This window comes from Scyliorhinus torazame, chromosome 1 (genome assembly GCF_047496885.1).
Source record: "Scyliorhinus torazame isolate Kashiwa2021f chromosome 1, sScyTor2.1, whole genome shotgun sequence".
Lineage (NCBI taxonomy): Eukaryota > Metazoa > Chordata > Chondrichthyes > Carcharhiniformes > Scyliorhinidae > Scyliorhinus > Scyliorhinus torazame.
In genome coordinates this window covers 362,019,487-362,036,314 of record NC_092707.1, presented here as the reverse complement: position 1 = coordinate 362,036,314, position 16,828 = coordinate 362,019,487, and the positions used below count along the sequence as shown (strand labels likewise).

Here is a 16,828-nt window from a genome sequence, read left to right as displayed (position 1 = left end):
CTTTTTCTTCACAAAATAATCAATTGCATCATCATAGGTAAAACCTTGTAAAGTCACACTTTTAATCATCAATATTGCTGAACTTATCAAATGTTCCTCACTCATCATACTTCGCAAATAATTTTTTTATCCTTTTCAATACAGAAAAAGAATGTTCACGAGAAGCATTTGTTGCAGGTATAGTTAAAAATATTTTCGGATGGTCTCCACATTTGGTGAGGTTACCTCATCATTATCGATGAAATGAATGAATTGTTTCACTTCATCTTCAAAAAAAATTTGTGTCTATGTCCTCCCTGTAGAATTCACTTAATTTCTTACTGCAGTGTCATTCTTGTCCAAACTTTTGTCGAAAAGCACGCAAAATAAATCAATGGTTTTCTTCTGCAATTGCACCATTATTGTACCACATATAACATTGACAGTCTCAACAATGATCTTCGTCATCATCAGAAGGACCTGTATTTTGTGCTAATGTTAGTGCCTCTGCTTCCACCAAGTTATAGCCATTTCACACTTACATGACAACTTTCAACTGAGGCTAATAATTGTGCAGCATTCAATGAAGTTGTATCAACATTTTGAAGGGATTTGCCGATGACATTAATTCTTTGAAGTAAATGGTTCCACCGAACAGAAACATCACCAATGTTATACTTTTCAAACTTTTCTGAGAAGGATTCTGCTTCAGCTTCCACATGTGGTTTTTCTGAATTTGATGCAGCTATGTCTTATAAGGATTCCTTTATATCAACAAAGTTGATTTTGAAAGCCAAAACAGCATCTGCATGAGTGGACCACCTGTTGTCAAAAATTGTTTTAACCATCAAATGTTTTCCATTTGCCTGTTCCAAGCGTGATTGCAGCATATTCCACCAATGTATTGAAACTGAAAAAATGGCATACACATTCTGAACAAACTCCAAAACATGTACAGCTGCCCCACAGGATTCAGCTGCAGAATTGCAGATTAAATTCAAGGAATGAGTGGAACATGGGATGCATAATGCACAGGGGCTTGCATTGTTCAGTCTTGCTTATGGACCTGAATATTTTTATGCCATATTTGCGGCATTATTGAAGCTCTGCCCAAGACAATCTTTGATGTCCAAACCTAAATTTGCAATGATTTCCAAAACAGCTGGACAAAACAAAGAAATTACTCTACAACTTGACCATCACTGGTCACATATCTTCATATTAATTAATGTTAACTGGTCTCACATCTGGGGCGAGATTCTCCGACCCCCCCGCCGGGTCGGAAAATCGCCGGGGGCTGGCGTGAATCCCGCCCCCGCTGGTTGCCGAAGTCTCCGGCACCGGATATTTGGCGGGGGCGGGAATCACGCCGCACCGGTTGGCGGGCCCCCCCGCTCGATTCTCCGGCCCGGATGGGCCGAAGTCCCGCCGCTAAAATGCCTGTCCCGCTGGCGTAAATTAAACCACCTACCTTACCGGCGGGACAGGGCGGCGCGGGCGGGCTCCGGGGTCCTGGGGGGGGCGCGGGGTGATCTGGCCCCGGGGGGTGCCCCCACGGTGGCCTGGCCCGCAATTGGGGTCCACCGATCCACGGGCGGGCCTGTGCCGTGGGGCACTCTTTCCCTTCCGCCTCCGCCACGGTCTCCACCATGGCAGAGGCAGAAGAGACTCCCTCCACTGCGCATGTGCGGGAATGCCGTCAGCGGCCGCTGACACTCCCGCGCATGCGCCGCCCGGAGATGTAATTTCCGCGCCAGCTGGCGGGGCACCAAAGGCCTTTTCCGCCAGCTGGCGGGGCGGAAATTCGTCCGGCCGGTTGGGGCTCGGCCCCCAAAGATGCGGAGCATTCCGCACCTTTGGGGCGGCACGTTGCCCGTCTGAGTTGCGCATTTTTGGGCGCCAGTCGGCAGACATCGCGCCGTTTCCGGAGAAATTTGCCCCTGGTGTTGAATCAACTATAATGGAATAGTATTTGCCATATTTTACTTGATTAATGAAGGTTTCTGAGACACACTGCCATTATAGTGATGAAGTTATCGTGGATTCTGTGTGTTAAAACGTTGGTCTTCCCTGAGCCACGTATTGTTATCTTTTCAAATACTCTTTGAGACGCTCATTGAATTCGCTGAGGTATTCAAGGCAGACTAAAGAATTACCTCTTCGAGTTGACAATGATGACTCATCATGTCCTCTTAAAGGTAGTCCCAAGGAAGACAGCAGTTTGACATGGCAATAACATGCCTCAGCACTTTCCTCCAATAAGAACACTCCTTTTCAAACTGAGCTGATAACGCAGGATCAATTCTTCCAGATAATTTACATCTTTGAACGAATACACACATAGTTTTAATATGAGCTTTCTATGTTTCATGATCAGCAACATCTCTTCCAACATTTCTTCAGTTCGAGTATCCATCGACGAATGATGGGCAGGATTCTCCCTTTGTCAACGTCAAAATCGCGAAACGCGATTGGGCGGAGAATAGGTTCCAACCCCAAAATCGGGGTGGGCGCAAAATCGCAATTCTCCATCGCCTCGACAGCAGCGCCAATGCATACTGGAATGCATATATAGTAAACACCGACCCAGTAGTCTCCAAAGCCTCCACAATTCTCCTCCTCCGATGGGCCGAGTTTCCGACGGCACAGTTCACTTGTGCTTTCAAAAATCGTGAAATCAGCATGGTGCCTGATGAGGCAGAGAGAGGAGGTAGGACACAGAGAGGAGCGACTGCAGCTGCCGGGCTGGACACTTGCCGGGCTGGCTGGAGTGGGGCTAACAGGCCAAGTGGCTGAGGTGACTCCTCCACGGGACTGGGACGGTGCCCAGGCATGGACCGCCATTACAGAGTGACACCGGCCATATGGGTGCCCCCACAGCGCCCCCCCCCCACCGATGACCCACCCAAGGCAACACCCACAGTGGCCCCAGGGGCTACGGTGCATACCCCTGGCAAGGGCAGTGCCAGTTGATGGTACACCTGGCATCAGGGACAGGCGCCAGGGCCAGAGGCCCACACAGTGCCAGCCACAGCACCAACTGGTGCCACCATGTAGCCCGGTGGACCTGGTTGGGCACAGGAATATGCACCATGCTAACATGTTGGCCTTTCACACCCTTCAGACAATAGATATTGGAATTCAACCAGCAATGGTGGCCTTCCTGCCAGTCGCTGCAGTCCTGGGGCGTTCCCTGCAGCTGTACGAGGAGGAGGGGAAGCTGCAGCAGTAGAGCGTGCAGCAGAGGAGCGTGTCATAATATTCAGGTAAACATCATAGCACAAACATACATACATACTGATGGACAGATCAACGGACCAATCAACACACACACAACACCACAGCCAAGAGCATACACAGTACAAAACAGGGAACACAACACTTCCTGAGCTTTCCAGCAGGAGACAGCTCAGGGCACAGAGCTCATAGCAAGCCACTCAGACATCCACCATGTGCTGAGTGCCACTACAAGATAGTATTAGGAATAGGTCCACAGATTCTAGGGTTATGATCGAACCTCAGTAACCAGTTTACCACTGTAAATAAATGTTAGTAATAAAACTGAGTTGTACCATTCGCAACCGTGTTGGTTCGTCTGTGCAGCAGATTACCCAGCACATCATAGTACCAGGAGTAACTGTGGGACCTACCTACAAATCCTCCGGAATCTGCCATCCTGCGCCATGGACACCGTCAGCACACCGCAGCCGCTGCAAGTCGCTGGAAACCTCGGCGTTAATTGGAAGCTGTTCAAACAGCGCTTCCAGCTCTTTCTGGAAGCCAACGAAAAGGAGAGCGCTTCGGACACCAGAAAGATCGCCATCCTCCTCACCACGGCTGGTCAACACGCCATCCATGTCTACAACTCCCTGGTGTTCGCGGAAGGTGAGGACAAGACCAAGTACAAGACGGCCCTTCTCAAACTCGACCAACACTTCAACGTCGAGGTCAACGAGAGTTTCGAGAGGTATCTCTTCCAGCAGCGCCTGCAGGGTAAGGATGAGCCCTTTCAGTCATTCCTTACGCATCTCCGTATCCTCGCGCAGTCCTGCGATTACGGCACCACCTCCGATTCCATGATTCGGGACCAGATCGTTTTTGGGGTCGCCTCGGGCACCCTACGCCAGCAGCTCTTAAAAATTAAAGGCCTCACCCTAGCCTCCGCAATCGAAACCTGTGTCCTGCATGAAAACGGGACTAGCCGCTACTCCCAATTTCAGGCGGCCGAATCGGCGCGGCAGGGGTCCTACGCGGCCGGATCGGCGAGGCAGGCGTCCTACGAGGCCGAACGGGTCCAGGTGATCGAGTTCCTCCCGGCCCCCGGCCCGGACGAGGGCGGCCATTTCGCGCGCTTTTCGAGGCCTCCTGCGTTTGTGCGCACCAAAAATGACGTCAACACTGAGGAACGTGGTGCGCAGGCGCGCTCGACACAAGACCGAACTGCGCATGCGCGGTAGCGCAACGAACGCCATGACGTCACGACGTGCGGCAACTGCGGAGTCGCACATTTAAAGCGGCAATGTCCTGCAAGAAACCGACAATGCCTCCGCTGTGGCAAGATGGGCGACTACGCTGCCTGCTGTCGAGCAGTTCAACCTGCCAATGTTCCCCAATTCCGACAACCTCGCAGGGACGTGTGGACCATTCAGCCTCCTTACTACGAGTTGTGCCGAGACGATATCCAGACCAGTGACACAGACGACCGGGACGCCTTCCGTGTTGCGGTCATTGATGGGAACCGGATGTCTCCAGCCAGGACCCACCAGCTGGTGCAAATGAACACTGTCAATCCGGGTGATGAACGGTGTGCCACCCTAACGGTCAACCGATCACCAATAACATTCCGTCTGGACACTGGCGCCTCCGCCAACCTCATAGCATGGTCAGCCTTCTACGCCATGAAGGTCAGACCACCAATTCGGCCACCCTGTTGCAAGATGGTCGACTACAATGGGAACGTTATCCCGGCTATGGGATCCTGCCAGCTCCAGGTGACACATAACACACACACGGCCACACTCTCATTCGAAATAGTCGGATCATCAAAGGACTCCCTGCTAGGCGCTCCACGTAGACAAGGTTCTCCACCTCGTGCAACGAGTCCACGCAATGTCTCCAGAAGGCACATCTGACTTCCCGGATGCAGAATTCAGGGCACAGCTCCAATCGCTCCTCGCCCACAACCAGGAGGCATTCAAGGGCATGGGAACACTGCCCTATACCTACAGAATTCGGCTCAAACCGGACGCCGCCCCGGTCATTCACGCACCTCGCAGGGTCCCAGCGCCACTCAAAGACCGCCTCAAGCAGCAGCTGCAGGATCTCCAGGACCAAGGGGTGCTATCCCGGGTCACGGAGCCCACGCCATGGGTCAGCTCCATGGTGTGTGTTAAGAAGTCCTCTGGCGAGCTCCGGATCTGCATTGATCCAAAAGACCTCAACAACAACATAATGAGGGAACACTACCCCATACCCAAACGGGAAGAGATCACGAGCGAAATGGCCCCGGCTAAAATCTTCACAAAACTGGATGCCTCGAAGGGTTTGCTGTGCACTTTCAACACCCCTATCGGCAGGTTCTGCTATAACAGAATGCCATTTGGCCTCATCTCGGCATCCAAGGTCTTTCACAGGATCATGGAGCAGATGATAGAGGGCATCGAAGGGGTGCGCGTCTACGTGGACGACGTCATCATCTGGTCCACCACACCACAGGAGCACATCAATCGTCTCCAGCGCGTCTTTGCGCGCATACGGGAAAATGGCCTGCGCCTCAACCGAGCCAAATGTTCTTTCGGCCAAACCGAGCTGAAGTTCCTGGGGGACCATATTTCCCGGTCGGGGTCCGTTCGGATGCAGACAAGGTGAGCGCCATCACAGCCATGCCGCAGCCGGCAGACAAGAAAGCAGTGCCACGCTTCCTAGGCATGGTCAACTTCCTGGGGAAGTTCATTCCCAACCTTGCCTCCCACACAACGGCTCTTCGCCACCTCGTCAAGAAGTCCACAGAGTTCCAGTGGCTGCCCACACACCAGAAGGAATGGGAGGAGCTCAGAATTAAGCTCACCAGAGCCCCGGTATTGGCGTTTTTCGACACATCCCGTGACAGTAAAATTTCGACTGATGCCAGCCAGTTCGGCATTGGGGCGGTACTCCTACAGCGGGATGACACTGCGTCATGGGCCCCGGTCGCCTATGCCTCGCGGGCCATGACCCCCACAGAACAGCGCTACGCGCAGATCGAAAAGGAATGCCTGGGCTTGCTAACCGGAATAGACAAGTTCCATGACTATGTGTATGGTCTCCCCCAGTTTACCGTTGAGACTGACCATCGCCCCCTGGTCAGCATCATAAATAAGGACCTGAACGAGATGACCCCTCGCCTCCAGCACATCCTACTTAAACTCAGGAGGTATGACTTCCAACTGGTCTACACCCCGGGAAAGGACCTTATCATTGCGGATGCCCTATCTAGAGCAGTGAGCACACCACTCGATTCGGAGGGGTTCGTCTGTCAGGTCGAAGCGCAGGTGGCCTTCACATCGGCAAATCTGCCAGCTGACGACACCAATCTGGCCCGTATTCGCCGGGAGACTGCGGCTGACCCCCTTCTACAACGGGTGATGCGCCACATGATGGGACGGTGGCTCAAAGTGCCCGCAGTTCTACAATGTCCGAGACGACTTGGCCGTCATTGATGGTGTCCTTCTGAAGCTGGACCGGATTGTGATTCCGCACAGCATGCACAAGCTGGTCCTCGACCAACTACACAAAGGCCATCTGGGGGTCGAGAAGTGCAGATGGAGGGCCCGAGAGGCGGTATACTGGCCGGGCATCAGTGATGACATTGCCAATATGGTGCTCAACTGCCCCACCTGCCAAAGGTTTCAACCGGCGCAACCTCCTGAGACGCTTCAGCCCCATGAGCTGGTGACGTCCCCCTGGGCAAAGGTGGGTGTGGTCCTTTTTCATGCGCTTGGCAGGGACTATGTAATCATCATTGATTACTTTTCCAACTATCCAGAGGTCATACGCCTGCACGATTTGACATCGTCCGCTGTCATAAGGTGCTGCAAAGACACCTTCGCTCGCCACGGCATTCCGATTACTGTCATGGCGGACAATGGGCCCTGTTTTGCCAGCCAGGAATGGTTGTCCTTTGCTGCTTCGTATGGCTTCAGACACGTGACGTCCAGCCCTCTGCATCCCCAGTCCAATGGAAAGGCGGAAAAGGGCGTTCACATTGCCAAGCGGCTCCTCTGCAAGGCTGCTGCTGCTGATCGGATTTCTGCCTAGCTCTGCTGGCCTAGCGCTCGGCCCCTCTAGCCACTGGCCTCTCACCAGCCCAGCTGTTGATGGGTCGCGCCCTCAGGACCACTGTGCCATCCATTCTGGTACCCACAACCAACCATGCTCCGGTACTACACAGAATGCAACAGCAGCGCGTTCGCCAGAAGAGGGCATATGACACACGGGCAACTGATCTTCCCGGCCTGGCGCCTGGAGACGATGTCCGCATCCACCTACCAGAAGGTGGCTGGTCAGCACCTGACGAAGTTCTCCAATGCGTGGCTCCCTGCTCGTTCCTGGTTCGCATGCCTGATGGATCCATTCGTAGGCGAAATCGCCGGGCTCTTCGCCTACTTCCACGCTCGCTACAGGAACTTACACCGACACCGCGCCCTCCTGTTGTACCTGATATCGACTTTGTGGAGCTTCCTGCCACCATGCCCCTTCCATCGTCGCCCGTGGCCAGGCCCATTCCTCAGCCGGTGGATCCAGACCCACCCTTGAGGCGGTCAGCCCGAATTCGTCGCCCACCTACTAGACTGGACCTATGAGCCTGTTTGTACATTGAACTCATAATACCACTGTGTTAATATGTTTCTGTTCTTCCTTGTCGTTACAGGAGTTTGTTTTGTCGTTCAACATTTCCCCGTTCTTTGTTTATGGTACAACCTCGTTGTTATGTCGCACCCAACATCGCCCCTTGTATATAGTTTAGCCCCATGTACATGCTGTAGATATTGCACACACACACATTTAGCTGCACTCAGTACACATCTCTATTTATAACCACATAGGCACATGTTCTTGTAAAAAAGGGGGGATGTCATGATATTCAGGTAAACATCATAGCACAAACGTACATACATACTGATGGACAGATCAACGGACCAATCAACACACACACAACACCACAGCCAATCACAGGCAAGAGCATACACAGTACAAAACAGGGAACACGACACTTCCTGAGCATTCCAGCAGGAGACAGCTCAGGGCATAGAGCTCATAGCAAGCCACTCAGACATCCACCATGTGCTGAGTGGCACTACAAGAGAGTATTAGGAATAGGTCCACAGATTCTAGGGTTATGATCGAACCTCAGTAACCAGTTTACCACTGTAAATAAATGTCAGTAATAAAGCTGAGTTGTACCATTCGCAACCGTGTTGGTTCGTCTGTGTTGCAGAGTACCCAACACATCAGAGCGGGCAGGAGCGGAGTGTGCTACAGAGGGACAGGTGGCAGTCACCCAGAATGGAGAGCCGGCTGCCCAACAGGCTGAGATGGAGGAGGTGCCGCATGAGGCCTTTTGTGTACCGGCATCGCCTGTTATTTGAGGACCTACCGGACCGGGCATGACATCGAAGACTTCGGCTGAGCAGAGAGACGGTGTGACATATCTGCCAGGTGATGGCACACCCGGCATCGCGGGGACATGGGGAAGGACATCCGCTTCTGGTGGCCGTCAAGGTGATGACTGCCCTGAACGTTTACGCCACGGGGTCCTTCCAGGCGCCGAGTGGGGACCTGTCCGGGATCTCACAGACCTCGGTGTATCCGTGCCATCATGGAGGCCCTATATTCCCAGGCGGCTCAATACATCCATTTCAATGTAGACCGAGTCCACCAGGATGCCCGGGTAGCGGGGTTCGCCATGATCACCAGGATTCCCCGGGTCCACGGGGTGATTAACAGGATGCATGTCTCCCTACGAACACCTACAGATGACAGGCGCTACAGAAACAGAAAAGGGTTGCATTGATGAACATGCAGCTGATAGTGTTGGTTCGTATTGACTGATCTTTCTTGATTTTAATGAATATGAATTTTCTGAAGGGGCAGGCTTTTTTGCTCCCCCTCCCTCGGCCTGCACACCCAGAGGTGAGCCAGGTACAGCTTCCCGAACTTCACTCCCTTCTTAAAGAGGGCAGCCTTCACTCTGTTAAAGGAGAGCATGGCCAATCCACCTAACCTGCACATGTTGGAACTGTGGGAGGAAATCCACACAAACACAGGGAGAACATGAAAACTCCACAAAGTCACCCAAGGGTGGAATTGAACCCAGGTCTCTGGTACTATGAGGCAGCAGTGCTAACCACTGTGCCACCTCGTCACCTTCATTTGTTGTATTTGTTGAGCCTATCGGCAAATGCAGAGCTATCAGGCCCTGATGGTGCCCATAGACACTGGCCGACACGGGGCACCCCATTTGTCGGGGCCCTGTGCGTAGGCATGGTGAGTTTCATTATAAGTCCGCCTCTGGCTCTTGCAGATGCTAACTCTAAATTGAGAGCATGTTTGAACCCTGTGCCTCCCGACTCAAAGATTGCTACCGCCAAGCTAAAGGTCTGCTCTGTTAAATGAGACATGCTCTAACAATTATCTGTCCAGCAATTCAAGTGAGTCCTTTAGATAGTGGATTTTTCGCTAGCTTATTATGGGCCTCCAGAAAGGCTGCTTAGAGGTAGCATTATGCAAATTGCTGTAATACCAAAACCTAAAAGTGCTGCTCACCCAGAGACAGGCCAGGTATAACATCCCAAACTTCACCCCCTTCTTAAAGAGGGCAGCCTTCACTCTGTTAAAGCCCTCCCTCCTCTTGGCCAGCTCCGAACCCAGTTCCTGGTACTCAAAGGTCGCTGCCTCCCAGGTATATCGTCTCGTCTGCCTGGCACAGGATCCGTTCCTTATCAAGAAACCGATGCAACCGCAGCACTATCGCCCTCGGCAGCTCGTTACCCTGCAGCTTTCTCATCAGTGCCCTGTGCGCCCGGTCCACCTCCAGGGGCTTTTCGAAGACCCCCTCTCCCAGCAGCATCTCCAACATCTTGTCTACATACGAGCCAGTGTCCACTCCCTCAATGCCCTCTGGCAACCCCACAATCCTCAGGTTCTGTCTCCAGGAGTGGTTCTCCAGATCCTCCACCTTCTCCTGATGCCGCTTCTGGGTATCTCGCATCACCCCCATCTCGGCCGTCTACGAAGCAAGCTGTTCCTCATGCTCCCCCACCGTCTCCTCCACCTTCTGGATCGCCTGGCTTTGAGACTCCAACCTCACCTCCACGCGGTCGGTCCCCGCCTTAAGCAGATCCACCGTCCTCGCCACGTCCTCCAGAGACTCCTTCCTCTGCTGGGTGAATTTCTCATTAAAGAAGTCTACCAGCTGCTCCTTCGACCACTGAGATCGTAGGGCCAGTCCCTTACCCTCTGCCATCGTCCTCTCTGTCCCAGGTACAGCTTCTCGCTCCAACTGCTCCTTTCGACTAAAACCACTTCTCGTCCACGAATCCTTCCACCGGTGGAATAAACTCTTCCTCCACCACGCCTGCACCTTTTTCCATCAAAACGTCCACCCGTTAATCGGGGAAAAGGCCCCAAAACACCGCCACATGTGCGACCACTCACACCATGGCAACCACCAGAAGTCCCAAAAAGTGCTGCTCAACCGTAGGTTTTCTTTTATGTTGTGTTTCCCTCTGGAGATTGTGTTTTCATTCTCACCTTGGCAACTCCCTCAGGATCAGACTACGCTGAGTATTGGTGTTTTTGTGTTCAGCTGATTCCTCTCTTTTGGGAGGGGGAGAAGGAAAATGGCCGTTGCTCCTGCTGCCGTTACAGGCTAAAGGAAAAGAATGAAGTTACTGTGAATATCCCCCAGTTGCCACACTCCGGTGCCTGTTCAGGTACAGGGAGGGAGAATTCAGAATGTCCAAATTACTTAACAGCACGTCTTTTGGGACTTGTGGGCGGAAACTGGAGCATCTGGAGGGAACCCACGCAGACACTGGGAGAATGTGCAAACTCCGCACAGACAGTGACCCAAGCCAGGAATCGAACCTGGGACCCTGATGCTGTGAAGCCACAGTGCTAACCACTGTGCTACCGTACTGCCCAACTAACCTGCAACTTGCATACAACTGCCTACGTTTGAGGAGATGTATTCAACTTCAGTCTCAATGGAAAATATCAGAAATGGTGTCAACTATTGGGGAACTGGTGGGAAGGTTCCCTGAATATTTCCCACACCTGTCCACTCATTCACAGGTTTAAAAAAAGTGTGTAGGGTGTATGGTGAATCAGGCCCCTAATGCCCTCTAAATATTGTTTCATTTTTGTTTTCCATTACACGATGTCATGTCTGCCATATGATCAGGTTAATATTTACTCACCCACTCTGTGACTCCTGCTCCATTGAAGACCATTCCCCATCAAGAGCCCGCACATGAAGAATGTTACACTTAATCCTGGACAGCTATTGACACTTGCGGAACCATATTGATGCACAATCCAGCTCCCTCAAGAAAAGACGGGACAATACTGGAGGGGAAAGGAAACAAAAAGATTTTCAATTCCAATGGAAATATTGATGCGTGACAAAATAAGTATCTCTTCTTTTTAGACTATCAACTAATTATGACTCACGTGAGTTAACTGCCTCACTCATGAGATATTTATTACATGACACTGCTGTTCATGAACATTGCTCTTTGACCCCCCCCAAGTGCAGCACAATTGATTTATATTTAAAGCATTCTAAACTGGTATCTTATAATTCAGATCACTCTTAGAGAAGGGAGCTTCCATGTTGAACAGTCTACAGCCAAATAACTCTTGCCATGTGAATCAGTATTTATGGAATACCCTTCATTATCTAATCTATCAATCAACATTTGCAGAGATTCCATTTTTCTTCAAACCCTTAGTCAGCAATTATTGACATCATGTTATTGTAAAATCGTTAATCAACATTGTAGAACCTCCTATCATTAGTTAACTTGTCATGTTATCATTCAAAAACCTGTTGTCACGATCTAAACCATTAATCAGCAATTAGGGGCCTCCTGTCTTTAGACAGTTGTCAATTTTTAAAGCTATTCTATTCGTTTGTCAATCTTCATTCAAGGTCCCCTATCATTATCCTTGTTACGGCAGTAGTCAAATCACACATTATTAACATGTAAAAGTAGTACTTATTTTGATGTGTATGCCATTTAATAATAATACAGCTCTATTTGTTTAAGCAAATTTACAGTTACATCTGTCACTCTTGGGGTTTCCTCATGTGGTGATTTCCCTTTAAGGACAACACAGCAGAGTAAGGGTCACCTGGTTTGGGTGACCAATTGGGACTCAGCATGGATAATCACCCCAGGGGGTGGAGCCCTCTCTTAGGCGGGAGACATGTAGGGGACTAGGTGTAGCCATTTGGCTGCTGTACTGCTGTGCAGTTCTTCTTCTTAATAAATCCTTTTGTGCTCCTAATGAAGTCTGTGAAAGTGCACCATTACATCTTAACTTTGATACCTCTGACTATACTGGGAGGAGGTCGCACAACCCAACGGCTGGAAAGTTGGGGACAAGCCCACCTCTGCCAGCCCTAGAAGCCAAAACTCAACTTTATAGTTGTTTAGGCAACTGCTTGTAGTTGTCGCTTTTGCCCCTCTAAAGCAAGATGTCTGGAGAACTAGCAGATCTTCAGTCCCAGCAGTGCCATAGGGTGTCGTGCCAATGCTGTGATTTCAGCCGGCACCAGACAGACCACGACGGAGCAAGCCCAGTTTGCAGCTAAGTGGATTTTGGTGCTCACCAGTGTCAATCAAGCAAGGCCTGGCAAGGGGAGAGGTGTCATTTTGAGGGCAATGGAGGGTCTTCAGCAAGGTTGCTGTTCTATGGGTCACAGGGTGCCTAATCACAGGGGCCCACAGAAGCTTCTTCAACTTTTCTTCTTGGATGCAAGTCTCTCTGGCCTGGCTTCAGCTCCATCTAGTCTTTCATGTCTTGGGATTCTGTTCTGGGTTTATCATTTAAAATGCCATCTTTCATGTCACCTACCCCCGCTGAGCACCATGTTATGTACCCGCCGCTGATCGCTATGTTGAGTTATGGGTTCATTTGATATCTCAGTGATGAGACCTTGAGACTGGTATGTTTAAACATAAACCATTTATTGTTAATCAACTATGTACAGATCCCAGTTAGTGTCATGAATGGTGCTGCTATCTCCACGCAGGTTGCTTCGAGAATGTTCTCTCAGCCTATTTGGCATGTGACTTGAACATCATACTCTAAGTTGTGATATTCTCCAGTCCCATGTTAACCTTTGCTCTGTTGGACACCTTTGCATTTCATGCAGGCACATACAACATTGTACAACGATGTGTGGCCCCTCAGGAAGTTAATAACTTTACGATTGATGGGCTGGTTTAGCACAGTGGGGTAAACAGCTGGTTTGTAATGCAGAACGAACGATGCTAGCAGCGCGGGTTCCATTCCCGTACTGGCCTCCCCGAACAGGCACCGGAATATGGCGACTAGGGGCTATTCACAGTAACTTCATTGAAGCCTACTTGTGACAATAAGCGATTATTATTATAAGAGAATTCTTAGGGGAAGTGGGAAGTATACCTGAGTGCATAACTTAAATGGTTGTAAACCATATTGTTAACTTAATAGTGTATGTTTTATACGTTTAAATAAAATGAAGTCTTGTGGGTAAAATAGAGGCCTTGTGGCACAGTGGTAACACCCCAACCGCTGGACCAGAAGCTCCGGGTTCGAATTCACTGCCAGGACATGTTGGCCACGGAAGGAGTGTTCAACGTGGTTCAATGGACTGATAATCAGCTCAGAAATCCTTCCACCAATTCCCTACCATTCACCAAAGGGTAAAAAAACAGTATGCGGGTGTGAAGAAATGCTAACAACAACAACTGGGCAAAACAAGTTATTTGAATTTCTTTTAAAATGTTAATCACCCCTAACCAGAATGTAACAATGTAATATCAGCCCAGAGTTTGTAGTCAGTAGCAAAGAGGTGAGCTACTTGCTACACTTGAACTTGCCCATTGCTTTTCTTTGGGATATTGCCCTCGATTTGTGGTAATTAAAAATCTAAAATAGCACAGCACCCTCCACGGGAGATCTGGGCTCTGTGTTAATAGGGCAAGCAACTGCATATCACTTTAACCAATTAAATAGGAAATTACTCCAGGAAGTGTGAATTTGAATAGTTAAATCATTTAGAGAAATGAGAGGGAAAGAATGATGAGATTAAGAGAGAGTAATAAAACAAATAGATAGAAAAAATAAAGGAAGTTGTACTTTTTAATATCTCCCACAATAATTAAAATCTGAAGAACTGGGGTTGCACATGAACAAAATTTTAATTTTCAGGATCAGATAAGTTGTTTGGCAGTAATCAGGGGCGGGATTCTCCCATCCCGCGGCAGAGTGTACACGCCGTCATAAACGGCGTGAACGGGCCGCTCCCATGACTAATTCTGGCCCCTACAGGGCATCAGCACAGCGCTGGAGTGGTTTGTGCCGCTCCAGCTGCAGATCCCGGCGTGAACTTTGCGCCGCGGGATCTGCGCATGCGCAGTTGAGCCGGTGCCAGCAAAGACATGCACAGTGGCACCGATGCCACCGCATGCGCAGTGGCCTCCTTCAACGCGCCGGCCCCGACGCAACATGGCGCAGGACAGTGGCCGGCGCGTAAAAAGGAGGCCCCAGCCACAGAGGCTGGCCCGCCGATCGGTGGGCCCCGATCGTGGGCCAGGCCACTTTGGAGGACCCCCCGGGGTCGGCACCCCCTCCCATCATAAAGACCGCTACCCGACCCTTACACGCCGAGGTCCCGCCGGCCCAGAGTAGGTTAGAACGGCGCTGGCAGGACTCGGCTCTTTTATTTTTAAAAATAAATTTAGAGTTCCCAATTATTTTTTCCCAATTAAGGGGCAATTTAGCGTGGCCGATCCACCTAGCCTGCACATCTTTGGGTTGTGGGGCGAAACCTACGCAGACACGGGGAGAATGTGCAAACTCCACATGGACAGTGACCCAGAGCCGGGATCGAACCTGGGACCTCGGCGCCATGAGGCTGCAGTGCTAACCCACTGCGCCACCGTGCTGCCCTACGGCTCTTTTCACTTGGCCCATCCGGGCCGGAGAATCGGCGGGCCGGCCGCGTCGAGCGGCCCGCGACCGGCGGCACACCAGCCACGCTGGCACCAATGGCACCGATTCTCCGACGCGGCGCAGGGTAGGAAAATCCCGCCTCCCCAGGAATTAACATTTCGGGTGGGATTCTCCCCTAACCGGCGACGCGGGCCGTACCGGCGCTGAGGAGTGGCGTGAAACGCTCCGGCATCGGGCCACCCAGAAGGTGCGGAATCCTCCGCACCTTCAGGGGCTAGGCAGGCACCGGTGGGGTTTGAGCTGCGCCAGCCGGCGCCGAAGGGCCTCCGCCGGCCGGGGCGAGTTGGCGCATGTGCGGGAATGCCAGCGTGTGCTGCCGTCATCCCAGCGCACGCGCTGGGGGGGTTCTTCTCCACGCCGGCCATGGCGGACCGTTACACCGCCGGCGCTGAGGGAAAGAGTGCCCCCACGGCACAGGCCCGCCTGCGGATCAGTGGGCCCCGATCGTGGGCCAGTTCACCGTGAGGGCCCCCCCCCCGGGGCCAGATACGCCACCCCCCAAGGACTCCGCAGGCCGCCCGCAGAGCCAAGTCCAGCTGGTACGGACCGGGTGTAATATACGCCCGCGGGACCCACCGAAAACGGGCGGCCCCCGAAGGGCGCGGCGTGATTCCCGCCCCTGCTGAAAAATTGGCGCCAGAGAATCCGGCAGCCGCCGCCAGGGCGGCGGGGCGGGATTCACGCTGCCCCCCGGCGATTCTCTGGCCCGGCGGGGGGTCGGTGAATCCCGCCCATTGTTAAAATTTCATTTAGACTGGAATAAGCAAATCCAATAACTTTTATCTGCCATGAAAATTGGGTATCTCTCATGAAATAACCCAACTGCACGTACTTCAATGCCAAAACTTCTAGTGAAGTTTCTGGAGGAGCAAGGCAACACAGTCAACACTGCCTGATTTCCACAATTTAAAAAAAAAAATTTTGTGTACCCAATTCAATTTTTCCAATTAAGGGGCAATTTAGCGTGGCCAATCCACCTATCCTGCACATCTTTGGGTTGTGGGGGTGAAACCCACGCAAACACGGGGAGAATGTGCAAACTCCACACGGAACAGTGACCCAGAGCCGGGATCGAACCTGGGACCTCGGCGCAGTGAGGCAAAGGGCTAACCCACTGCGCCATCGTGCTGCCCTCTGATTTCCACATTTAACTACACAAGTGCAGTTGCTGGAAATTGCTGTCCAACTTGCTCTCTAATAGCAATGAACATTGGGCCAGTGTCTTTTTGCAATTTGGGTTTGACTTCTGCTTTCAATTGTTGACAGTGTTTTGAACTGTAATTGGTGACTCTCAAAATAATCTTGTTGACTCTTACAGTTGACCTAACCAGTATTGACCGGCGTTCCAAAGAGCAGGAAGACTGTACACAGGACAAAGCAAATACACTTGCTTCCATATTTTGGGAACATGTCAAAGACACTGACGATTACACTTGGAAGCCTAATGTCTGCAATTCCTGCCCAAATATGAGCAGCACTACAAGGTACCACTATGTAATGAAGCTTTGATACTGCCATCAAATTTATTATTGACAGCAACATTTTGTATTCTTATTTATTATTGTAGATCTTCTAATACGCC

The 16,828-nt window shown here is 51.2% G+C and overlaps 1 protein-coding gene across 1 annotated transcript in view; it reads left to right on the top strand.

Annotated features, from left to right (window-relative positions):
* abcg8 (ATP-binding cassette, sub-family G (WHITE), member 8) overlaps window positions 1-16,828 on the top strand; it is a 74,540-nt gene that overhangs the window by 26,119 nt on the left and 31,593 nt on the right. Inside the window, exon 7 of the mRNA XM_072511008.1 lies at window positions 16,565-16,730. Coding sequence (XP_072367109.1) covers window positions 16,565-16,730 — 166 coding nt within the window. The remainder of the gene's footprint in view (window positions 1-16,564; window positions 16,731-16,828) is intronic.